The 26,987-nt window shown below is 31.8% G+C and overlaps 1 protein-coding gene across 2 annotated transcripts; it reads left to right on the top strand.

Moving 5' to 3' along the window:
* Window positions 1–535: 535 nt before the first annotated feature.
* LOC139513523 (E3 ubiquitin-protein ligase ZSWIM2-like) lies at window positions 536–24,389 on the top strand. 2 transcript variants are annotated; one of them, XM_071302121.1, is made up of 15 exons: window positions 536–667; window positions 2,608–2,758; window positions 3,071–3,188; window positions 3,421–3,652; window positions 4,356–4,595; window positions 6,201–6,285; window positions 10,098–10,225; window positions 10,492–10,657; window positions 11,085–11,203; window positions 11,606–11,845; window positions 12,205–12,344; window positions 12,801–12,944; window positions 18,172–18,284; window positions 18,889–18,915; window positions 20,001–24,389. In XM_071302121.1, exons 2-15 carry the CDS (start codon window positions 2,609–2,611, stop codon window positions 20,196–20,198), a joined length of 2,100 nt encoding a protein of 699 aa, XP_071158222.1. In that variant the 5' UTR covers window positions 536–667; window position 2,608; the 3' UTR covers window positions 20,199–24,389. The 2 variants fall into 2 exon arrangements, with proteins under 2 accessions (XP_071158222.1, XP_071158223.1); XM_071302122.1 differs by lacking the exon at window positions 18,889–18,915 and having other exon boundaries at window positions 20,001–20,734.
* The last annotated feature ends 2,598 nt before the right edge of the window (window positions 24,390–26,987 follow it).

The following is a 26,987-nucleotide window of genomic DNA, read 5'->3' as shown; positions in this document are numbered from 1 at the left end:
AATTTTAAATCGGATAGAGATGCTCTTTGACTTTGTTTGCCAAAAAATTCCGAATTTTTCTATACTTGATAATCAGCATAAATTTATTTATTTATTAAACTGTGAAGACAATCAGGTCCTTAATGCTGTTGGTAAATTTATTAAAGTGAATATGAGTTAGTAATTGTATTGTAACTGTATGTAAAAAAATTGTTTGTATCTATGTATCTATGCAAATCAATATTCTTTTGCCTTATTCATGTATGCTCTGTATGCCCCTTGTGGGCCCTTAATTGGAAATAAAATATGTTCTTTTCTGTTCTATTGGAATATTGGTAATATGACACAATTGATGCAATGAAACTGCATTGCGATACGTTGCAATACAAAGTACAATGTGGTGCAATCTAGAAATAAGGTGTTATGTCTCTGTGAAATATTTTTATTTTAGTATTTTTATTTTGGGTATTTAGCTGTTATACATATGGTTCAGTGTAAGTGATTGCGGTAAGCAATTGACTGTCGAGTACGATTTCCCTCTTAGTTATTTCAACTCGAGGCTGTAAACAATATGGCGATCATATTGGTATGTCCGTAGGGATGACGGTACAAAAAGGGTTTGAATTTGCCCGTCCAGCAACCCAACAAAACGTAGATTCATAAGCTATTCGAGTACATAGAATAGAATGTAAGTTTAAATTACAGTACTGGGATTTTTTCACTATTCCTTGGAAAAAAGCTTAATTAAGTTTTTGGCCTTCTTTTACTCGAGTTTAGCACAGGGGCTTGTTTAGTGGGAGAGCCCCTGTGAGTTTAGGGGTCCTAACCCATAAAGAGCTATACTTAACTTTTCTTAACCCCAAACTGTACCCTAACCCATACCTAAACCTAACACTAGCCCTTACCCTAAAACTTACCCTAACATGATTTTTTTTTTAACCCTTTCGCCGATGAGTCCCGGTTTACCGGGATTCACGCTTCAGACGGCTGACGATGAGTCCCGTTTTACCGGGATTGGAATACCTCTTTTATGTTTTCCGCTCAAAACAGTGCACACATGAGTTATCTTTCTTTGATGAATACCCGGATGAAAGTGTAAACATGGCGCTTCCGTTTGTTGAAAACCGTGTCAAAATCAGAGAAAATTTACGGAATTTACGAGAATTTGAAATGAGGGAACTTTTTTTTTGAAAGAATATGGAAGAATTGAAGCCAAACTAGTATACTTTTTTGACATAAAATGTCGTTTTTAAGTACAAAACACTTGGAATGGACATCGTTCAGTGTGAGGAATTTGTACAGCCTCATAAAATTTTTCAAAATTTTGCCGTTTTGGGTAAAAAAAATTACGATTTGGGGTCAGAGAGCAGAATTTTGAGAATTTCACCTAGAAAATGCAGAAAATTTGAAAATTTGAATATTTTAAGAAGAAAAAATTATTAAAACATGAACAAGACTGTGAACATGGTGTTAGTGAATGAAATAAATACACAAATAACTACAAACAAGTTTTTATTGACATTTATTATGAAGATCTCCCACTTGAGTAATAGTAGCCAGGGAAGCCATCGTCTCAGAGTAGCTTTTGTCTGGGCAGCAATCGGTGAAAGGGTTAAAGTAATAAATTTCTATAATAATTTTTTAATATACAAATTATTATACACCTTATCGCTATTTGTCCGCCATTACTGGATATCACACAGGTTCCTGTAAAATTTTGACGTCATAAAACAAAATATCTGACGCCACAATGGAAAAGTGATTGTTGTAAGCGTAAAAAGTTCAAGCGGCCGGGTCAGCCGGGATTAGCGATAAGGTGTATTAAATGATATGGGAAAATCAGTTCTAATATGGATAAATCAGGATGTGTAATACACCTTATCGCTATTCCCAAGTGACCCTGCGGCTTGAAATTTTGACTTGTAAAACAACAATCACTTTTTTATTGTGCACAATATATGAGGGGCCTCAATCTTGACAATGGACCCGTGCCTAAACTAGAAACTCATGGGGTCAGTAGAAGCCATAGATTATTAAAGAACCACTTTAAAGTTAAAGGTATCGCTGTATGGGAATGCTTTAACCTTTGTGAATCTGCGACATTTGACCTCAGAACTGCAAAACTTCAACTTGTCGTCAGACAGGAAATCCCCTTTTCTCTATGGTGTCCGATATCTATCTTGTTGTCAAAAATTTGTTCAATTTGGCAAGTCAAGCATCAATCAAATTAGTTTTTATAACTTAAAGTTTACAAAACCAAAGTTTGTATGCATGTACACCTATTCAAGTTGTTTTTATGCCTCTGTTGTATCGCAATAGGGCATAACAGTTTACCCTTATCCCTCTATACTTACGTCTCGATATTGGTTTCCCTCTAGTCTATCCAATGAAACTTATACAAAATGTTTATTACGACAAAACTGATTTCAAGTTCAAAAGCATATATTCTTATATTTATATAAAATGTCTAGGGGCGTGGCCTGGAGGAAGACTTGCAATGAATGAATAAATTAACATATATTCTTATATTATATAGAATGTCTAGGAGTGTGGCATTAACATATATTCTTATATTTATATAGAATGTCTAGGAGTGTGGCATTAACATACATTCTTATATTTATATAGAATGTCTAGGAGTGTGGCATGGAGGAAGACTTGCAATGAATTGGTATTCTGGAGACAATGTCAAGCCCTCAATGCAACCATCTACATCTTGAGAGAAACAGGCCCTACTGGATTCTTATTAAAGGAAGAGGGAGAAACAAAACCAGTTAAGGTGCTTGTATTTTTTTATCGTAAACTGAATATTAACTGAGTCTGAGATGGCATGGAGATGTTATTATTTTCACAAATTACAATTCAATACTCAGATATTATTATTTTCACAATTTACAATTCAATACTCAGATAACTCCACTTAAAATCAGTGGTAATTCAAATACTGTCCTCGAAAATAATCTATTTTATTAGAAAATCAAACAATACAAAGCACATGTTAAAGTAAAACCATTAATTTGCTACATTTATTAATATGTACATTTTACTAATTTTAAACTAACTATACAAATTGTGCATTGTTTTTTTCTAGGCATACTTGGGAGATCCCCACAAATGCACCTGTACTCAATTTCAGAAGGATAGAGATTTATGCAGACATTTGTGCTGGCTTATCTTAAAGAAATTTAGAGTGACTCAGAATAATCCAAGTATGACTTTTTTTTTAAATCTCATTGAATTACTTTACTTTAGAATAATGAAAATTAAAGATCAAAGATAAGAAACTGATATTTTGATCAATTCCTGTATGGTCATTTATTTTATTTATTGGAAGTTGGAACCTAAGTTTTTGGTAGCAACATGTCAATCTAAGTTTAATACTGCATTTGTACATGTATGCCAGGCAAAACAATTATGTTTATTAATGTTATACATTTCCAGTATCATGGCAACTGGGCCTTGTAGACAGAGAACTAAATGAGGTTCTACATGGACATGCCAATAAACAGCCTCCTAAACCACCAGTAAGACGTTGGTCCACATCAGGAACCTCTGCCGCCACAGCCACTGAAAGCCGACCTACCATCAGACAGAAAGACATCACTGATGATGATTGTTGTCCAATCTGTCAAGATGAACTTCTCAATAAACATATTCCTGTAACATACTGCAAGTATGTGCTGATATTATATATATAGCATACACATGTGCCTAATCTTATTAGTATATAACCCTTTTAATTCCTATCATATAATATACATGTATCATTGTATGATGAAGGTATTCATGGAATTGTTATGCCTGAAAACTTGTTGAGGTTAATATGAAACATCTTCTTTAAAACATAAATGAAAGCTAAGGCAGCTGTAGCTTTATACTTTACAGATGTTCAAACCATTAAGAACATACAAATTAAATTTGAAAACGAAACTAACCAATAGTATTTACTTCAAAAAGAGGGAGACCACTGGTCTTACCGTCTACAGAGTAAGTATCTCCTGCTATACATTTGTACATGCATCACCCAGCATGCAAATCTACATAGTGTAAATTACACTTCCTTAATATGCCTTTTGTCTAATAATCGGTCTATGATGCAAAATGAAGTGAATCAGGTGTCAAATTTCTGATCTTCTATGATTTTGTTTCTAAAACACTTCAGAATAGAGAAACCCAGTTTATTCCTTCTGATACAATTCCTAGATTGTGGTTTTATATCATAGTTCAATCTTAAATTTTGCAGATGACAATTCTAAAATATAAAGTTAAATGTCTTTTTTTCTGTATTTTGAAAATTTCTATTAACTATAATATATCTATTTTAAAAGCAGTAATCTTGTGTTTATCTCTAAATTTTATTTTCTACATTTTCATAGGTTTGGATGTGGAAACAGTATACACATAAAATGTATGAAGGTATATGCAGAACATCAGAAGACCACTGGAGATTCTATTATTAAGTGTCCATTTTGTCGTGAAGATTTTGGTCCATTAGAATTACTGAAGCAAGAAGGTCGTAACGCCATGGGAGTCCAACAAGGTGGTCGCATGGACAGACATCTTGGTACTAGTTGTCAAAGTTGTCGTGCATCACCAATAGAGGGAAAATGTTACAGGTAGGTTGTAATCTACAAGGAAGAAATATAGATGCAGGGATCTCCATGGCCTGTTTAAAGATGCCAAATGACCTGCGCCATCGTTAAATTGTCTTTCGCCATCGTTCAAAACTGTTATCATTATTAATAGCCCGACGCCATTTTTAATAGCAATTATAATCAAATGCATGTAATTGCATAGCCTTTAGGCTTTTTGTATTATAATCCAATACAGTTTTAACGCCTGAGGGATATCCGGACTAAGATCTCTAATCACTTGTACCCGAGCTTGTACAGGTGGATCAACAAACCAGACAGGAGAATACTATCTGAAGATAGACGATTCATTTATCGAATTACTCAAATAAGTTTCAGCAAATTCTTATGATAATTTTAGATGAAATAAATAAATTAATAATCCAGTTACAAAGAAAACAGTTAAACAAGTCAAACACGTGCTTTGTGCTTTTATTTTGACTTACGCAATCAGCATCCACCTTTTTTAGGAAGTACAAAATAAGACGTAACACCTTAATATTATTTCATCGCAAATCATTAGAGTACTGCTGTAACGAAAATATAGAATTACTTTAAAGTTAAAAAGTATAAACTTAAATATTAAATGTGAAGAAATACCGTATCAAAATTCTGAATTCATTTCGTAGTTACAATCAAATTGATACATCCGCATTTCCGGTTTATTATCAGACTCGAAAGATGCATGTTGCGTAGCATCCATTTGCTAGATAAAATCATTAAAACCTTTTCATTTGTTAACGTTTACTTAACATATTTCTTCAACCTTTTACATAACCCATACGATTATGAATCGTTTTGTTGTTGCTGCAAATCAGTCATACCGGCTAGGGGTTCATGATTTCTGAATTTAACAGTGTCCGTGAAAAAGAAGCTCCACATGATTTTTAACCCCCATAACAATCACCAAAATTAGCAAGAAAATTACATGGGGATCTTCATGACAGCTTTTGGTCATTCTCCACTAAGGGGGGAGCATGAAGGCTTGGCATTTGAATGGTTACAAACAGCAATCAATTAATGAAAATATTGATACTTCTATAATGAAAACTCAAATAAATATAATTTAAATAAGCAATGAATTAGCATGTTCACCTTTCTGTATATGGAGGGATGAAATACTTTCGATCACGCTACACTGTACGGCGTAGACACGGTTTGTGATGGTGAAAGTTCCTCCATCGTTCAATTTTCATCCATTGAGATCCCTGAGATGTATCTAGATAATTATCTCATTGATTCACTATTAAAAAAAATAATGGAATTTAAATTGATTAATATATACATATATTTAAAAATGTATTTGATAAAGTGTTTTAGTCGATCAAACAATTAATGAAATACAGACACTTACAACAAAAACAAATGCAATTATTTTAAGAATGGCATTGTTTCAATACTTAAAATTTGTGTCTTAGATTTACTAATATTAAAGTTGTTATGCATACAGTTTAAAACACATGTTCAGTCATATCAGGACTATCATGAATTCACTCATTTTTAATATATCAGGATGTAGATTATGGCTCTCACTTGACATTTGTGTTACTTTTATTATCAAATGAAAATTTGCATTTATGTTTTTTTCAGATGTAGTATATGTACTGAATACAATCTTTGTCAGACATGCTTCAATACACAGATACATACACAACATCCTTTTGATTATAGACATGTAAGTAACAGTTTATTGGAACTGAAAAAAAAAGATCTCAATGACCTTGACCCAATCTTAAACTGCTTCTCCAGTGAGAATAAAACAAAACATTTTAAAACTTGTTAAGTTGAATAGATGACCCTTAAAATTGAAAATTTAATGTACTTCACAATGTACCATAGTTATAATCTGTCAGTTTAATAACATGAATATTAAAAGATATGAGAAGAGTACCTCAAGGAGACAACAACCCAACATGCAATGAGAAAAAAGAAACGATTTCAATGTTTGGCTAAATTTAAACACCTTTTGTTTCAGTAATCTTAGGGAGGTAGGTGGTTTATATTGTGGCATTCTAGTTGTTAACTCCAATAAGAGTTTTGTCTTGTAATTCAACAAAATAACAAAAACAAATTATGCAAATTGCAGATGACATTTTGTTAACAGTATAAAGTTTTGTTATGGTTTTATTGTCGAGCCTACGACTTTAGTTGCAGAAAGCTAGACATAGGGATAGTGATCCAGCGTCTACAGCGGCTACGGCGGCAGCGTTAGCTAACTTCTTAAAAGCCTTACATTTTAGAGGGTAAAAGACTTGGATGCTTCATACTTTGTATATAGATGCCTCATGTTACGAAGTTTCCATCAGTCACATGTCCAATGTCCTTGACCTCATTTTCATGGTTCAATGACTACTTGAAAAAAAAAGTTAAGATTTTTTGTAATGTTAAATTCTCTCTTATTATAAGTAAAAGGATAACTATATTTGGTATGTGCGTACCTTGCTAGGTCCTCATGTCTGTCAGACAGTTTTCACTTGACCTCGACCTCATTTCATGGATCCGTGAACAAGGTTAAGTTTTGGTGGTCAAGTCCATATCTGAGATACTATAAGCAATAGGTCTAGTATATTCGGTGTATGGAAGGACTGTAAGGTATACATGTCCTACTGGCAGGTGTCATCTGACCTTGACCTCATTTTCATGGTTCAGTGGTTATAGTTTAGTTTTTGTCGAGCCTGCAACTTTAGTGATCCGGCGACGGCGGCTACGGCGGCGGCGTTAGCTAACTTTTTAAAAGCTTTATATTTTAGAGGGTGGAAGACCTGGATGCTTCATACTTTGTATATAGATGCCTCATGTTACGAAGTTTCTGTCAGTCACATGTCAAATGTCCTTGACCTCATTTTCATGGTTCAGTGACCACTTGAAAAAAAAGTTCAGATTTTTTGTAATGTTGAATTCTCTCTTATCATAAGTAATAGGATAATTATATTTGGTATATGCGTACCTTGCAAGGTCCTCATGCCCGTCAGACAATTTTCACTTGACCTCGACCTCATTTCATGGATCAGTGAACAAGGTTAAATTTTGGTGGTCAAGTCCATATCTCAGATACTATAAGCAATAGGTCTAGTATATTCGGTGTATGGAAGGACTGTAAGGTGTACATGTCCAACTGACAGGTGTCATCTGACCTTGACCTCATTTTCATGGTTCAGTGGTTATAGTTAAGTTTTTGTGTTTTGGTCTGTTTTTCTCATACTTTATGCAATAGATCTACTATATTTGTTGTATGGAATGATTGTAAGATGTACATGTCTAGCGGGCAGATGTCATCTGACCTTGAGCTCATTTTAATGGTTGAGTGGTCAAAGTTAAGTTTTTGAGTTTTGGTCTTTTTATCTAATACTATATGCCATAGGTCAACTATATTTGGTGTATGGAAATATTTTATGATCTATATATCCCGCAGGTTTTATTTGACCTCGACCTCATTTTCACGATTCATTGCTCAGTGTTAAGTTTTTGTGTTTTGGTCTATTTTTCTTAAACTATAAGTAATAGGTCAACTATATTTGTTGTATGGAAGCATTGTTAGCTGTACATGTCTGCCTGGCATGGTTCATCTGACCTTGAACTCATTTTCATGGTTCATTGGTCTTTGTTTAGTTATCTTGGTTAATGCTAAGTTTATGTGACAGTTTTTAATAAAGTTTTATACTTAGGACTATCAACATAATATCAATAATTAGTAAAGAAGGCGAGACATTTCAGCGTGTGCACTCTTGTTGTGTTTTGGTCTGTTTTTATACGCCCGGGACGGGACGTATTATGGTATACCGTTGTCCGTCCGTCTGTCCGTCCGTCCGTCGTCCACACTTCGGACAATAACTCAAAAACACCTTCATCAATTTCCATGAAACTTAAGTGAATTGTTTATATCTATTGACGTAAGCTCCCTTTCGTTTTTTTTTTATTTCAGATTTTAAGTTTTGGATTTATGGGGCTTTATTCATAAAAAAGGGGGGATTTTCAACACTTCGGACAATAACTCAAAAAGGCTTTCACTAATGTCCATGAAACTTTGGTGAATTGTTTATATCTATTGATGTAAGCTCCCTTTCGTTTTTTTTTAATTTCAGATTTTAAGTTTTGGATTTATGGGGCTTTATACATAAATAAAGGGGGATTTTTAACACTTCGGACAATTACTCAATAAGGCTTTCACCAATGTCCATGTAACTTTGGTGAATTGTTTATATCTATTGATGTAAGCTCCCTTTCAATTTTTATAAATTTCAGATTTTAAGTTTTGGATTTATGGGGCTTTATTCATAAAAAAAGGGTGATTTTTAACACTGAGGACAATAACCCAAAAAGGCTTTCACCAATGTCCATGAAACTTTGGTGAATTGTTTATATCTATTAATGTAAGCTCCCTTTCAATTTTTATAAATTTCAGATTTTACATTTCCATGTTATGAATTTTTATGCTTAAAAAAGGGGGGATTTTTCCAATTTTGGGACTATAACTAACACTTTCACAAAATTTTATGTATGGATGAAAAATTAAGAAAAATTTGAGGTAGCCTTAATAGTGCCAATTTTTTTGTGCATTTTTATTTATTATTTGTATTTGACAGGGCTCACACTATTTCTAGTTGATCATATAAATTCATTTAAAGCATAAAAGACAAGTTAAAAGAGCAACGGGCGTATCATGCGCCTAAGCGCAGCCCTTTATTCTTATACTGTATGCAATAGGTCTACTATATTTGGTGTATGGAATGATTGTAAGGTGTACATGTCTAGCTGGCAGATGTCATCTGACCTTGACCTCATTTTCATGGTTCAGTGGTCAAAGTTAAGTTTTTGAGTTTCGGTCTTTTTTTCTAATACTATATATGCAATAGATTAACTATATTTAGTGTATGGAAACATTTCACGATCTATATGTCATTTGCGCAGGTTTAATTTGACCTTGACCTCATTTTCATGGTTCATTGCTCAGTGTTAAGTGTTTGTGTTTTGGTCTGTTTTTCTTAAACTATAAGCAATAGGTCAACTATTTGTTGTATGGAAGAATTGTTAGCTGTACATGCCTGCCTGGCATGGTTCATCTGAACTTGACCTCATTTTCATGGTTCAAAGGCCAATGTTTAGTTTTTCTTGGTTTATGTTAAGTTTATGTGACAGTTGTAATAAAGCTTTATATTTAGGACTATCAACATAATATCAATGATTAGTAAAGAAGGCAAGACATTTCAGTGTGTGCACTCTTGTGTAATCATTGAGAATACTTTGTGTTTACAGATATACATTTGTTATATTTTGTGTAATCACAGAGATTACATTGTGTTTACAGATATACATTTGTAATGGTTTGTGTAATCACAGAGATTACATTGTGTTTACAGATATACATGTACAGTTGTAATGGTTTGTATAATCACTGCTACCTTGTGTTTATAGTGGGTTTGTGTTATTACAGACATTGCATTGTGCTGAAAATAATATGTTTATAATGATTTGTTTAATTTTTGACAGAAAAGAAATCAGCGATGGAGACCAGCACAGAGAACCTATGGAGCCATGCTACCACAGGCAGTAGCAGACCAGCTAGTCAATAGGGATATCACAGAAGAAGATTTTGAATTACTGATGCAACTTGAAAAGTACAAAATCATTATCTTTTATTTTCATAAACTTACAATTAAGATTTTATATTAAAACAAACAATGCCTGTAATTTAGTAGTGAATTGTGTTTCAGCTATTTACAAGAAATTTTACAACATTTTAAACTTTTTGATTTAAACAACAATATAATCATAATCAATTTAGTCATGAGGAACATATGTAGCAGTATTCAGCAAATGAAGAAAGTACAAACATGTATAAGTTTTTCTTTTTAAAAATAAACATGTTATTTTTTTTTTACAGTAACAATATAGGTAGTGATATCCCTGAAGAAGTAATAAATTCCTTTCCTTTGGAGAAAGTGAGAGATAGTTCTAACTTACTACAGCCAGGGATGCAATGTAGAATTTGTCTTCGTGGTTATGAAGTAGGCCAGTTTATAAGAAAGTTGCCTAGATGCAAGCACAAGGTAAATCATTTCTGAGATACATATTTTGTTTGTTTTTACACCACTTGCTGATAGCCTTTTGACTTGACCTGATGTTAAATTTTAAGATTATTATTGTAATCAGGGTCATAAGAATCAATAAAGATTGACTAGATTTTTGTTTGATATAAGAAATGTCATTATCTCTCTGAAAATATAAATGGCTCTCTTAAAAATTTCATATATTTATAAAGATATGTTCTATTGATTGCCTTTGATTCAGTTATAAATGTTTCGCATGTTTTCTATACAAAGAGAAATGAAGAAAATCTAACAGACTTTGAATCTAATTTTGATAATAAACTACCATAATATAACTTTTTCCTGTAAGAAAGACCAAGTTCTGGAGAATTGATTTGAAATACTGAAATAAAGTTTTGCTTAATTTTATACAATGTTAACTTTGCAGTTTCACAAGGATTGTATCGACAACTGGTTATTACATTCTCATGCTACTTGTCCTGCTGATGGCCAGGTGGTTTGGGATCCAGTTACTGCTCAAGCCGAGGCTGAAGATAAAAAAACGAAGTAAGTACACACTTATCTTTGTCGTTATGATAACAAGATCGTGATATTAAATGGGTACCAAAAATATGTGAAATACAATCTTGTTAATAAGGAGACTACATGTAAACATAAAAAAAGCTGTGCACTCGATTCTTTGGATCGACTCAATCTTTAATTTCAATTCATCCCAAGGTCAAGCAGAGTATAGAAATATGGTCACCTAGACTTACTTTGATCTAGCAGTAAAACACTTGCTGAAGTGAGAAGTCTGTCTGGCTGTGCCGATTGTATAAATATGCAGCAATGTCTGCTTTGAGTAGGGACATAATATCTGATGCCTCATGTAGCAACAATACTTCATTGTAACTCATGTTGTAAATCATTAAATTTTGAATGTAAATCATTGTTTAACAATTTGTACAGATCACTCAGAACTAAGAAAGAGGAAGAAGGGGCCAGCAATCAGGAAGATCTATCATTAATACTGCCAGGAGTTGGTATCATACGTCAGGACAGAAAGAATGAACCCAAAGCAGATAGCTCCAAAGGTGCTCGTAGACCAATGGTCAAACCTCAAAGACTTTCTGACGGTAGTAATTCTGCTGATGTAAACAGCCAAATCAGGGCTAATTTTACATTAGATGGGCGTTCTGTTGGACCCAGGTAAATATTATATTCATTATTCCACATTTAATAATACAAAATCAACATACTACCTTTTATGATGTATTTTGTTGAATTACAATGCTTTTATAACAGTCTCAATAGTATTTTTTTTTTTAAATTGACATAACAAATTGTATACGCTTAATTTGAACAGAAATGTATATTCTATTATACTGGGTTTTAAAAAAAGTCTTATTATGAGATATATATACGTATATATATATATAATTACTATCAAAAGAAAAAATGTAGTAGATTGGTGTATTATAAACAAATGCTGCACTTCTGTTTATTTGCACTGGCACAACAACAAATATAAAAAGACCACAAAATCCCCACGGTCATTTTTGTTACAGAACAAATGAAAATGAACCAGAGGCAACATCTAGTAATCATCTCCCAGGCAACCGGTTATTGAACCGTACACAATCACAGAGACAGATTTTACAAAATCATGTGTCCAGTTTTGGTAGCCAGCCAGGATCTTATCATTCAGGTCAGCAGAATTCTGATTCTCAAAATGGCGGAATAATAGCCCAATCAGGGACTGATAATTCTGAGCAGACTGAAACTATCAGTGAATTGCCAATAGGGCATAAAAACTTAAAACATTCTTCAATATTTGGTCATTTGTCAATGTTAAATGAAGAAAATCGACCTGATTCAAATAGGAGTTCACAATCGACACCGCAAAGGAGTCGTAATTCTATAAGAAGTTGCAATGAAATGCGTTCACCTTTTGGTAGGGATTTACCGACATTAATTGAATCAGATCTTGAAAATGTGCCTGGAATAGATTCAGACGCTAATGCGCATTCTAAAAAGGGAGTTTATAATGATTCACAAAATAAGCAATTCTTTCAAAAACTGCCAAGACTTCAATTGCCTTTAGATAATGATATACCGAGTCGATCAAATTCAATAGAACTAACATCTATACGATCAACTCCAGATTCCAGATCACAGTCACAGAGAAGTTTACAGGGATTACGCATCACTCCCAGAAATAGTGCTATGACAGACACTACAAATGAGCGTCGGAATATCTCAGCACAGTCAGAAATTGTTAGAAGACCATCTAAAACCAGACGACCAGGTTGGTATTTTGCTGTTGTCAGTACATATTTTTTTATTTGAATGACTTTGTTTTTTGTTATCTTTGTAACTGCCTGTGTGTAAAATAACATCTGTCACTTAACTTAACTCAACTTAACTTATTGAGTGACATTAATCTTAGGGAGGTAAATTATTTATTAAATACTGACTGCTGAAAAACCAAACACCAGTGTTCTCCCCAGAAATTTTGGATAGCATCACATTTTGCGTAAAAAAAAAAAAAATTGTCGCGTCGCGTTGATGCTCTTTTTCCTTTATATGTTTTAGTTTATATTGTTCAATTCATAACTGAGAATACAATTAAACTATAACAACAAAAACAGTTGTTTCAGTTTATGTTTTCTTTATTCATTTATAGTTACAGAATTATTTTTTTCCTCTTGTGCCAAATAAAAATAAATATGTGCTTTCAGTTACCCAACAATAAGTCAAATGAATGAATGGTTCATTATAGTGCAACCTGTATACAAAACTAAATATCTAGTACACAAAATTAACTATTTTTTTTATATTATATTATGTAAAGATAAAGTAGCAAAAGTAGCAAAAAAAATATCAATTTAAAAACTTTTTTTATCATGTTAATGAAATTCATTGTTTCATTGCACTGAATGAATTAGTCAAAGTTGTTTCTTATCTTTACAACAAAATGATACGTATTTTCAACAAAGTCATCTAACAAATAGTCTATTAATGCGTAGTTTTCTCTATTGGTATATTTTTTCTGTCTACCGTCCGTCTGTTGTCATTATCGTGAAAATGCGGATTTTTGTCATATCTGGTCCGGTTCCGATCTGTAGTTTACACAAAAATATGCAATGCTGCCGTAGAAAAATTTATGAAAATGAGCCCGAGAATAAACATTGTTTGACAAGAGATTGTGAATGAATAAGACGCTTTTAATGTATTAAATGAATTAAACATAAACTTAAGCCAATTATGATAACTATTTAAAGAAGTATAAAATTTATTTTAGCTCAAAACCAAAATTCTAGCTCTCGTATTACCGGAAGAGAAAGAAAGTATTTTTTGGAGAGTTGTACAAATAAACGACCTTTAAAAAAAAATTGTTTTAATCTTCGAAATTTCGTAATACAAGTTTTGATTTCAATTGTTTTTGTGATTGCATTTTTCCATGTCGAAATTGGTGATAGCAGACACGTGGTATTAGTCATGTCACAAGTGTCAGCTTGGGATATTCGCATCCAAACAGTTATCACCCTGAGGTCAATTAAAACCTGGCTATTTAATCTCTTAATTGCCTTTAGTGTCCGACTTAAAGGGATTACATGTACAATTAAAGGTGTTATAATTTTTATGATCATAATCGATAATAGATGAAAGTTCAAAATTGAGGACAAGTAAATAGCATCTTCAAAATAATTATAGCGTCGTGGGAATAATTATAGCGTCGCGGGAATTATTATAGCATCACGGTGAAAAAATATAGCGTCGCGGTAGCGCGACGCTAAAACGGCCTGGGGAGAACACTGAAACACTGGTAGGTTTTTAATTGGAATAAAAGATCTGTGAGTGGGTAGACATTACATTGCTACAAGTCTTTGTAAATTTTACAACTACAGGTATATGTTTACACTGTTAGTTACTTTTATTGATCTAAATTTACTAAATGTATAGAATGCTTATATGCTTCACTGAACAGACATAATATCTTTGATTTGATTTTTAACACTGCATTTAATCTCAATGTAGTAATTTGAGACCAATTTGACCATTTATTGTTTAAACAATGTTCCAAACAGTTGAGATAAACAACAGGGTCTCTAATTACGTTTAGACATGTCTAATTCAATCTAGATCTTACAGAATAGTTAGGATTTTATTTTGATAAAAAATTTACAGAGTAAAACAATAGATTAAATTCTATTAGTCATTCTTTTGTTCTGATCAGTTTTGTTGGATGAAATTTTTTTTGTACTCCACCTGCCTGAAAAAATTTCAAAATATGCCTGAGATAAATTGTGTATTAATTAAGCAACAGCATGTTTTGATTCAGAATTTGTATATGTCAAATATCAGTATCAGTTGAGTGAGTAATTAATCTTTTGCTTTTCTTTTGAATAAAAAACTACCAAAAAAAGATGTAATAGAAAAACAAGGAAATGTGGTATGATTGCCTGTTAGAAAAATATCCACAGGAGTTCAAATGATGAAGAAATTATAGCTCACAATAAATATATTTGATGAGATGATCTTTTTATGCCCCAACTATGATAGTAGAAGGGCATTATTTTTTTTCGGTTTGTGTATCTGTTCGTCTGTCTGTCCTCCTTCAGGTTAAAGTTTTTGGTCAAGGTAGTTTTTGATGAAGTTGAAGTCCAATTAACTTGAAACTTAGTACATATGTTTCCTATGATATGATCTTTCTAGTTTAAATGCCAAATTAGAGTTTGATCCCAATTTCACAGTCCACTGAACATAGAAAATTATAGTGCCAATCTGTGTTCCATGGACATATTCTTGTTTCTTATATCCTCTTATTTTAAATAACAAAGGATGAACTAATTAAAAGAGAAGTATATTGGAACTTTGAACTTGCCAAATGTAGACCCTACAGATGGAAGTTATGCATTTATCTACATGTAATGCTAATTTGGAATTACAAAACAATACTCAAATAGGTTTGTCCCATGGAAACCGTTCTTTCAATGGCTCCGCTTCACACTTAAAAAAAATGTTGTGCTACACCAATCCCACTAATTCTGATGATGATAAATACGATTTGTTTAAAAAAATTATAAATTGAAAAAAAAATCATAATAGGTTGGTCCATCAAAAAGATATGAGATATTAAGTAAAATGCCATTTTTCCACCTTTAACCTTTCTAGATCTCACTTAACCTTGTAAAATCTGCAAATGAAAAAAACTCTGAATTAAATCCCCTAAAGCCTTGCGTTAATCAAATTATAAGAGAAAAGCTCATTTAAAGGAAAAGTAGCTAGGATTTTGACAAAATTATGAATTTTTAAAGCTGCTAAAATCAAAGATATGTACTAAAAATAAGCAATAAGGTCACTAGAATGTTTTCATAAACTACAGAAGTGTTAATAATTGATAATTCATATCGTGTTGCGTGTCTATTCATCTCATTAATTATGCATCAGGTTTACTTCCCGAACTTTGCCTTCACAACGAGTGAGCTAACCAAGATATAGATAAATATGAACATGTGCTTTTAGTTTTCTTACATATTTGATAATTACTTTATATTAAACATACATATTTGAAGCCATTTACAAATAATGTAAATAAAAAATATAACAAAAAACGGCATATTATTCCAACCCAAGATTCTCCAACAGTGGCGATCTTATACACTTGTTATAACATTTGTAAGACCAAACCATGCCATAATTAATAAACATATTTTTGACAATAATGAACACGTTGCAATTTATTTTCATGTGATCTGCAATATTTAAGAAATGTAAACATTACACAAACCGTCGGCTACTTCTGTTTGGCTTTGCCTGCATCACAGGTGTTTTGAGTGATTTTAATGACCAATCTCATCGCCGTTTTTTATTTTTGATTTCCAATAACTTGTCTGCTCCTCTTTTTTGTTTCTTTCTCACAGAAACTGTAAATTGACGTACCATTTCAGCGATAACATTCCCCTGTTCGACAATTTTTCCTTCAAGGAACACTGCCATTATGTGCGATTGCGCATTGGGAACTGAAGAGTTAAGGTCAACATAATAGGTTATATGAATAAGGGTTGGCTTAACATTGAATTATTGTCTATAGACAAGAAATAAATTCAGGTGTTAAACATTAAAAAGCTTCTAAATGCTAAATGAAAAGTAACCAGTAATTGTTTTAATGATACTTATTAAATTTTTTTTACAAAATCCGGCATATAGATTAAAAAAATAATTTAAATGAAAATTGTAGCTACTATCCGTTTAACTAACACATGTACACCTTTCATATTGCTGGAATTTTCTCTCTTTTTATTATCTATTAACATGATTAACCTACTAGAAATTTCTTTTTTGTAAATGCCTTTTGTTCACTAGATGTCCACTAGATAAGGGCATTTAATATGTTTATATGTTATATATTGTATGGCATTATTTTTAAACAACAAGGTTTTAATAAACAAAAGTGATGTGTCATTCTTAGATAAAAAAATTGTCACCATATGTTTATCCATGAAATTTGATAGTCAAAGTTTTATTTCAAAAGAATGCCCATTTGTTTGTTGTTACTGTAGGTGAGTGTAAACAGGGGAAAAGTGCAAATATATCTATTAAATATATAGATATAAAAATAGATACTGTAAATTCAGAAATTATTGTGTGCATTTATTATTGCGATTTTGTCAATTTACACTTAAATGTGATTTTAATTATTACGATTTTGGGAAAAATCCTTCTTAATTCATATATTTAAAATGCCAGTTAGAATTATTGTGATTGCAACCCTGTTGCAATTTTCGCAATAATAAAAAACTCTCAATAATTTCTGAATTTACAGTAAATAGAAATATATACTAATTTAAAATCATATATCATTTTAAATGCCTTATAAAAAATGCAAGTTTTAAAGAAAAAATCCCATACAAACCTCACTAGGAATCAAATCCCTTAGAGCATTTTGAATACAAAGATATATATAGATATTTAAGAAAAAAACTGTTTGAATTACATTTCTGAATGAAGCCGTTCATATGTAGCCCATGAATTGTTTTTGAACTATATCTCCAGTAGACAGAAAACACTTAGAAAGAAAGCATTGCTTCAAATTTCAGTAATGAGTTTTATATATTGTTAAACTGTTTTGTAAAATTGATATATTGTATATAGTTTTAATTGAGAAAATCTCATTAGTTGACCTAATTATTGCAGAAAATATAGAGTTACTTTTTTAATTTGATATATTAAATCAGAATTCAGCTATTTCAGTTATCTGGAAAAAAAGTTGGAGGAATAATTAAAAGAAGAATTAAGTAAATAAAACCTTTTTTACAATGTTTGAATGAAATCAATGTTGGATTCAGACTGTTTTACAAATGAAGTCTAAGTTAAGGGTTAGGGTTGAGGTAGAATGAATTCAAAATTTTCGATTTTTGTTGTATTTCTTGTTAGCCTGTCAGACTGACAGTGTGCAGTGTCGCATGTCACATGTGTTCCTATACTTACATCACATGACTTCCTTCCTTCACAACTACACTGTATTACAGATGATAATGGACGCTGGTCACAGGCTGAGAGTGAAATATCTACACCAGGTTCTATGGGTGGTATTCAGAGTGAACCACTACATCACAGTGAAGCATTGTCAGACAGATTACAGGTAAATAACTTTATTTGCAATGTTTCAGCTAGGCGGGTATTGCTTGAACATCTAATCCACACATTGACATGACTTAAAGGAGATATAAGACAGCAACCCAACAAAAAAAAACCAAAAAAAACCATAGATGTCAACAGGCTTCCATACAGTATGTCAAGCTTTAAATATTTCTGAGTTTATAAAGTTTTGAACAAAGTTTACAGAAACATGGTGATATGTCAACGAAAATTTCATAAGAATAAAGGTCAGAAATATTTGAAACACTAGGAATTACATCTATTGCTTGAGAGACTAATTCATTGAATTTGTCTATATCTTAATAACAAGCGTTAGCAAAGTGTTTTGTTTAAAAATATAATTCTTACTTATTTAACTTATAATGTACTTAGATTACTTCAATTTTAACAAAAAATAAATAACTTTTAATAATTCAAATAAACTTACAAAACACATTAGCAAAGGCAGATATTTCTCTAAGCAAAAAAATTCTAAAAACATTGTTAAACTGCTAAGTAGTTATCAAAATACCATAAAGATGTATCTATATATTCAAAAATACACCTTTGAATAAAATATTCTGAATGTTAATTAAATGTGATTTCAGGAATTTCAGTCTCCTAAAAAAGATGAGGTATGAGAGAATACTCAATTCCTGCATGCTTGCACTATTGTAACAATGTCTGTAACTAACAGCAGTCTTTTCTTTAATTTCACACTGTTCTTCAAATTTCTACTTGCATTTCTCTTACAATTATTTATGTGAAATTTCTACTTGCATTTCTCTTACAATTATTTATGTCAAATAACAAAGAGAACTTTTATTTAGATGACTTTTTCTGAAATTACTTAGATAAGTTGCTCCTTGTATATTTGTGGTTATTAAATTTAGTATTTTTCTAAAAACAATGAAATAGGTGTTAACTTATATTGACAAAGTTAGAGTTTTCTGCCTAACTTGCTATTTTATCTCAAATAAAAGTGATTTGTATATTATTACAGAATACCAAATCATGACAAACAAATGCAATCTTATATGTAGTTAGGGATTATTTAGTTTTTACTGGAACACTTTCTTACATCATTTTGGGTATCTAATTCATTCATATGCAATAATCATCCAAATTTGTTTCACCAGCTATCTTTTGGTTCCAGCCTTCATTTTCCTGCTACTGATAAAACTATGCATGTGATTTACTGTAGAACTTTTGCACTACCAGTAAATGTAGCCGAGCTGTACTGCTAATTTCAATATTAATTTTGTTTCAGTAAATACATACCGGTATTTTTTTTATAACAAAAGGACCTAAACTGAAGTCAGTTTTATTTTATTTCTATGTAATTTACCAATTTTTGTTTGTATTTTAATTATTTTAGTATCAAGACATTTTATGCTTGGTGTTGTTTCTTCCCTCAATTCATATCCTAACCTTGGGCTAAATCCCTTGGTCCCATATAGAAGTCGCTATCTGATACTAGGGCTGATATCTGAAATTCCAAGTTATAATCTATGAATATTAAAGCAGTTATATTTCAAAATGTTATTTCAGGAATGAACAAACAGTTTAGTTATATATAAGATAGCATGAGCACCTTGCTTAATTGCAGTATTGAAATAACTTCTGTTATTTCCTGCATGGGACTTTACAATAAAAGTATTTAAATATCTATTACAACATATATATTTTCAAAAATCTGGTATAACTTTTTCTACTTCAGCTTTTGGATTTGTACCTGGGCAACGATCCCAGAGACCAGCCAGCAGTGAACAGAGTGGTCAACTTGCCACCACGTCCAATGAGGCGGGCACTAGGCGGAAGCAATCGTCGTCGGCAGAACGTCAGACGCGTACGCAGCAATGAATTCAGCTTAGATGGCAGTGCTCTTGCCAACATTACTTTAAGAGATATGATATAGAAATTTAAAGCAATTAAGACAGATTTGGAGAGAGAGCCTTCAATAAAGCAGTTAAATGACAATCTTGATAAGTGCTCAAATAACAAGTTGTTATGCATATAAACAAATATTTGCTTAAACTGATCATATTTGTTAAATCTTTTTTAAGAAAATGAAATACCTGTTTGGGTAAACATCATTGCTTCATTCAGCTGTATGCATTTAATTTTCATATTAGAGTTTAAAAAAACCATTATCACACTAAAGGTAATTCAGATTTGAAAAATTATATGAACTTTAAAATTGAACTTGTTATCATTTCTAGATGTATACTCTTTTCAATTTTGTTGAAATTATTGCTATTGATTTGAAATAATTATAAATATAATATTTCAAAAGTTTAAATGTCGACACTTAAATAAGACAGTATTGATTTTATTTCATACTGATAATACATGAGCATGTGTTTCTTAAGTGAAGTAATTGAAAAAACGTTTTAAAGTAAAAAAATCTGCATTTGACAGATTGTGATAATGCTGATTAAAAATTTATACATCTTTTTGTGTCTGACAGTAGTCACAATATAGAATTTACTGGGGAAAAATACAATAGGAAGTGTAAATTTTGAGACATCAGTGGTCGAGTTTAAGGTGGCACATAACACTATAGGGAAACAACTGTAAAAATTAGCTGGATGTTTTAATCACATTCTATTGATAAGGAAATATTAAGTTCTCATTTATCAAAAAAAGTGTTTGTCAAAATGCTATATATCCAATGAAAATTTTCCGATAAAGTGTGTGGTTCAAGTTTTTTTGAAATTTTTATATTTTTGTCAAAAGGTCAAAGTAAATATGTGGATTAGATACATGTTAATCAGGTTTTGTAACTCAATTATTTTTGTCGAACCTGCAATGTCTGTCATCAATTGTTAAATTAGCTATAAGGTTTCACTAGTTAGACATATCCATGATCAACCAGTTATACTTTTTCTACAGAATACCTAAATGATTGAAGGTTGTTTTTGTCGAGCCTGCAACTTTTGTTGCAGAAAGCTCGACATAGGGATAGTAATCTGGCGGCGGCGGCGGCGGTGTTAGCTAACTTTTTTAAAGCTTTATATTTTAGAAGGTGGAAGACCTGGATGCTTCATACTTTGTATATAGATGCCTCATGTTACGAAGTTTCCGTCAGTCACATGTCAAATGTCCTTGATTTCATTTTCATGGTTCAGTGACCACTTGAAAAAAAAGTTCAGATTTTTTGTAATGTTGAAATCTCTCTTATTATAAGTAATAGGATAATTATATTTGGTATGTGCGTACCTTGCAAGGTCCTCATGCCCGTCAGACAGTTTTCACTTGACCTCGACCTCATTTCATGGATCAGTGAACAAGGTTAAGTTTTGGTGGTCAAGTCCATATCTCAGATACTATAAGCAATAGGGCTAGTATATTCGGTGTATGGAAGGCCTGTAAGGTGTACATGTCCAACTGGCAGGTGTCATCTGACCTTGACCTCATTTTCATGGTTCAGTGGTTATAGTTAAGTTTTTGTGTTTTGGTGGGTTTTTCTCATACTTTATGCAATAGATCTACTATATTTGTTGTATGGAATAATTGTAAGGTGTACATGTCTAGCGGGCAGATGTCATCTGACCTTGACCTCATTTACATGGTTGAGTGGTCAAAGTTAAGTTTTTGAGTTTTGGTCTTTTTATCTAATACTATATGCCATAGGTCAACTATATTTGGTGTATGGAAATATTTTATGATCTATATGTCAGTCGCGTAGGTTTTATTTGACCTCAACTTCATTTTCACGGTTCATTGCTCAGTGTTAAGTTTTTGTGTTTTGGTCTTTTTTTCTTAAACTATAAGTATTAGGTCAACTATATTTGTTGTATGGAAGCATTGTTAGCTGTACATGTGTGCCTGGCATGGTTCATCTAACCTTGACCTCATTTTCATGGTTCATTGGTCAATGTTTAGTTATCTTGGTTAATGTTAAGTTTATAAGACAGTTGTAATAAAGCTTTATACTTAGGACTATCAACATAATATCAATGATTAGTAAAGAAGGCGAGACATTTCAGCGTGTGCACTCTTGTTGTTATTTGTCAACATGTACATAAAGTCATCAAGACCTACTGGAAGAGAACTTTACAAAGAGGAGAAATTTTCAAAAGCCAATGATAATAAATAATCTGACTTAAAGATTTTATATTAAACCAAAATCAAAATATTAATAAAGACCAGGTTTTAAAAATGCTTCAGAAAGACTAAATGTGTTTGTGTATGTTTTTGAATGAATACCTATTTTTATAAAAAAGTTGTGACTGCTCTTCTCCTGGCAGCTTCCTTAAATTGAAATATATCGGCTTATGTTTTGAATTCAGTCAATGCTTGTTTAGTTTAAACTGGACATTTTTTATGGTCTAACATTTAGGATACTATACATTTTATGTTTGCTTTGTGAAAAAAACAGATACAAAATTGATTATTAAAAGCAAATTTGATTTTGTATGACTAGCAGTGTGAAAGATGGGTTGGGATTAACTAATTTTAGAGTCAAGATTTGAGTGATAGGAGAACAATAGATTTAAAGCTTTTGGTTGATTTGAAAGTGTGCAATGTTGTTTAAAAAGCAACTCTACTTCATTTGTGAAGAAAATGCATGTTGACTGTCATTTGTCTATTTATATGTTTAATTGATTTTTACTTTTCATGTACGTGTGCAATGCTTATTTTTGCTTTGTTCATTTTTTATGCTCCAATTAGGGGCATTATGTTATATGGTCTGTGCTTCTGTTTGTTCGTCTATTTGTTAGTCCATCCGTCTGTCCCACTTCAGGTTAAAGATTTGGTCAAGGTAGTTTTTGATGAAGTTGAAGTCCAATCAACTGGAAACTTACAAATGTACCCTATAATATGATCTTTCAAATTTAATGACAAATTAGAGTTTTGACCCCAATATCACGGTCCACTGAACATAGACAATGCCAGTCCCCCCTTCAGGTTAAAGTTTTTTGTCAAGGTAGCTTTTGATGAAGTTATAGTTCAGTTAATTTGAAACTTAGTCCACATTTTTTTCTATGATATGATCTATCCAATTTTAATGCCAAATTAGAGTTTTGACACAAATTTCACAGTCCACTGAACATAGTAAATGATAGTGCAAGTGAGGCATCTGTGTACTATGGACACATTCTTGTTTGATATGCCATCCATTGATAATTATTAACTTACTTGACCCATAGGGCTATGTAAGCCTTTGCTATCTCATAGCCTTTGTAGTTGTTCATAAAATTTTCACAGTATCATCTTCTATGAAATACTTATAAAAGTAATGCATTTGGTAGGCAAATACTGTAGCATTAAATCATATTAAATTATTTCGAGAATCCATTTTATTTTCGCCTCTTAAACTGCTGGAAATTTTGTTTTCACTATGTATGGTAGGTCTCTTACAAATAATCCTGGATTAGTTCATATTAGATAAAAAGAAATAGCTGCCAAAGGCAATCTTTGATTCTTATGAAGCACTTTAAATCATTTTCTTCCCTGAACAGACAAGTTGAAGTGTTTTCAAACTTCAGGGTATTGTTTTTTTTGTAGAACATCATTAAAAATCTATAAGGTGTGACATATAATACTGATTTTAAAACTAATGACAATTTCTTTTATTTTGTTGTTTAAATTATTTTATTAAATTTGGGGCAGGAAAAATGAAATGAAATATTGTCTTCCAATAATCTTCATTTGGTTCAATTTGGAAAAAAAACCTGTCGATTGAATGTCTTGCGAACAAATTTTACTTGATATTTTGATACATATTTTAAAATCAAGAGACCAATAAATTGTCTGATTACACCCTTTCCTTTGAACATATTGATATGCAGTGATTTTTAAAAAGCATAGCAAAGGCTTAAACATAACTAATGACCAAAAAGACCAAATAAAAACTTGTCTTTTATAGTTGTTATATCATGCTGAACCAGATGTTGTTGTTTATTTATAGTATTTGTTATCCACTTTTTCAATTTGTTGCCTTTATTATAATGTCTGTGATACCATTTTATTTCAGCACAGTATTAATCATTAAGTATTATGTACATAACACAAGCAGATGTTATGGGTGATATAATTTTGAAAATTTATAATTCATTTATTCTATTTTTTTATATCATTTTAAATAAACTGTTGGAATGGAGTTTTGTATTTTATGAGTACCCTTTCTATGAAGGTGAAAGGTGAAAAGATTATTCTACTACGTCAGTCTGTTAGGCTATGAACTTGTTTATCCATCAGACTTTCAGCCAATCAATCAGTGTTTGACACTGAAGTTTCCAGCTTTCCCCCCTCAAATGAAAAAAAACTTATCAAAGATACCAAGCTATTATTTTGTATGCCAGACTTGCATTTTGTCTACAAAGGAATCATAAGTGATGCTTGAATCAAAAAGTTAAAAAAGTTTCACTTTTATTTGGCAGAGGAAGCAACATTGACTTGATTTGTTTAATATTTTCTCTTCTTTAATATAACTCATATGGTTGTTCAATTAAACATGGAGGACAATTCGATAGTCTTAGAGGTGCAATCAGTTTATTAGTGATTTCCACTATTCATATCCATCTGTTACTACACATGCTTAGTTGTTTTGTCTTTGGCAAAGTTAATTATTTCAGCTCTTATCAGGCTAGAAATGTATTTTCAAAATCGTGTTACACCTCTCCCTCCCAAGCCCCATAAAAATTGACTGGTCATCCCCTTTCCCTTGTGCTTTGTAAGAAATGTTTGGTTTCCTAAAATTTTGGAATAGAAATAAAGATTTTGTATATTTCCAATTATAAATGAAAAATTACACATATTACTTTTTAGCTCACCTGACCCAAAGGCCAAGTGAGCTTCTCTCATCACTTGGCGGCCGTCGTCGTCGTTTTTGTCGTCCGTCGTCGTTAACTTTTTACAAAAATCTTCTTAGTAGATAGGGTAAAATGCATTTTTTGACTCATATATCTGAAACCAAAGCATGTTTCTTAGTTACTTTAATGACATTAATGGTACCAATTTTCCTGCACCAGATGCGCATTTCAACAATACATGTCTCTTCAGTGATGCTCGTGGCCAAAATATTTGAAATCCAAAGCTTTTATAAAAGATGAAGAGCTATAATCCAAAAGGTCCAAAAGGTATAGCCAAATCCGTGATTTAAGCAAAATATCAAGCATATTTAATAGATAAATTGATGATAACCTGTACATAGTTATCAAAGGTACCAGGAATATAATTTAATACGCTAGACACGCGTTTCGTCTACATAAGACTCATCAGTGACGCTCAGATCAAAATAGTTATATAGCCAAACAATTAAAGAGCATTGAGAACCCAAAATTCCAAAAAGTAGTGCCAAATACGGCTAAGATAATCTATTCCTGGGATAAGAAAATACTGAGTTTTCGAAAAATTCATAGTTTTGAAAACTGGAAATTTATTAAAATGACCATACAATTGATATTTATGTCAACACCGAAGTGCTAACTACTGGGCTGGTGATACCCGCGGGACGAAACGTCTACCAACAGTGTCTGTCTGGCATGGTTCATCTGACCTTGAACTCAATGGTCATGTGGCGACTTTTTATAACTTACTTTATTGTATGTGTTTTTATCTTTGTCATGTTTGTTGATGAGCATAGTATGTTTAAATCCACGTCATTTGAAATATAATGTAGAGATTTGTCTATTTGGGAAATTTTACCACATCTCCCTTTTTTTAAGAAATACTGTAAATTCTACTGTAATACTGTGGCGGTGAATTCCCTTCTTTTTCAATTATGACGAAGATGATGACATAAGGAGACTGATTTATATATATATATATATATATACCATCAACAACAAAAGTTATATTCTATACGTCTAGATACTGTGCATGTTAATAAAGATTCTGGAAATATGATGGCAATATTTATATTCATGTTAGTGTCTCTTAACTGTGTGTACGGTAAGTTAATTATGTTTAAAAAAAAAGTAAAATCACAAAAATACTGAACTCCGAGGAAAATTTAAAACGAAAAATTCTTTAATCAAATGGCAAACTCAAATGATAAAACACACCATACGAATGGACAACACCTGTCATATTCCTGACTTAGTACAGGCATTTTCAAATGATGTAGAAAATGATGGATAAAACCTGGTTTATTAAATACGCTAAATTGTTTTTGATAAGAACTAGATACTAAAACTAAAATCTGTTTCAGAATGATGATGATAATTTCCACAATAAATACCTGACAGTCTGTATCATAAGAAACGTTTTTCTGGGGAAACCTTTAATAGGACTGAAAGGAAAAGATGTATAAGAACTAGGGATGTCAACCGTGCAGATTTACTGTAAGACTCAAGTTCATGACACATAATAGTCATATCGATCTAAATTCAACAAAGACCATGATTTCTAATCATGATGAATACTCGTTTTATAAAATGTGTCAAGTTTGATTATTTGAGGAAATATTTTAATGAATCGTTGATACTAGGCCTCAGGTTATTTCAAATAAAACTATATCCTGAACAAAGTAAATTAATGACTTTGGACTAATTATTTACTATCAGCAGTAAAAATTCTGTAGTTGGGTATAATAAAGATAAGTATATAAAACGTAGAGTATACTAGTTTTGTGAGAGGGAGATACTATGGGGCGCCAAAACTTATTAGTCGAATCAAACTGACATCGACATGAAACTAAACGAAATTTAAAACGACATAGAAAAGTTACCTAACGTTGTGATCAAGGTCAATTGAT

The sequence above is a fragment of the Mytilus edulis genome, chromosome 2 (assembly GCF_963676685.1).
Source record: "Mytilus edulis chromosome 2, xbMytEdul2.2, whole genome shotgun sequence".
Taxonomy (NCBI): domain Eukaryota; kingdom Metazoa; phylum Mollusca; class Bivalvia; order Mytilida; family Mytilidae; genus Mytilus; species Mytilus edulis.
Note: the sequence above shows the minus strand (reverse complement) of the source record. Positions and strands in the feature narration are given on the sequence as shown.

Coding starts and splice junctions, on each gene's coding strand:
- LOC139513523 (XM_071302121.1), top strand. CDS start 2,609: ATGTCTAGGAGTGTGGCATGGAGGAAGACTTGCAATGAATTGGTATTC. Junction 3,653..4,355: donor ATTCCTGTAACATACTGCAA/GTATGTGCTGAT, acceptor ACATTTTCATAG/GTTTGGATGTGGAAACAGTA. Junction 11,204..11,605: donor GCTGAAGATAAAAAAACGAA/GTAAGTACACAC, acceptor CAATTTGTACAG/ATCACTCAGAACTAAGAAAG.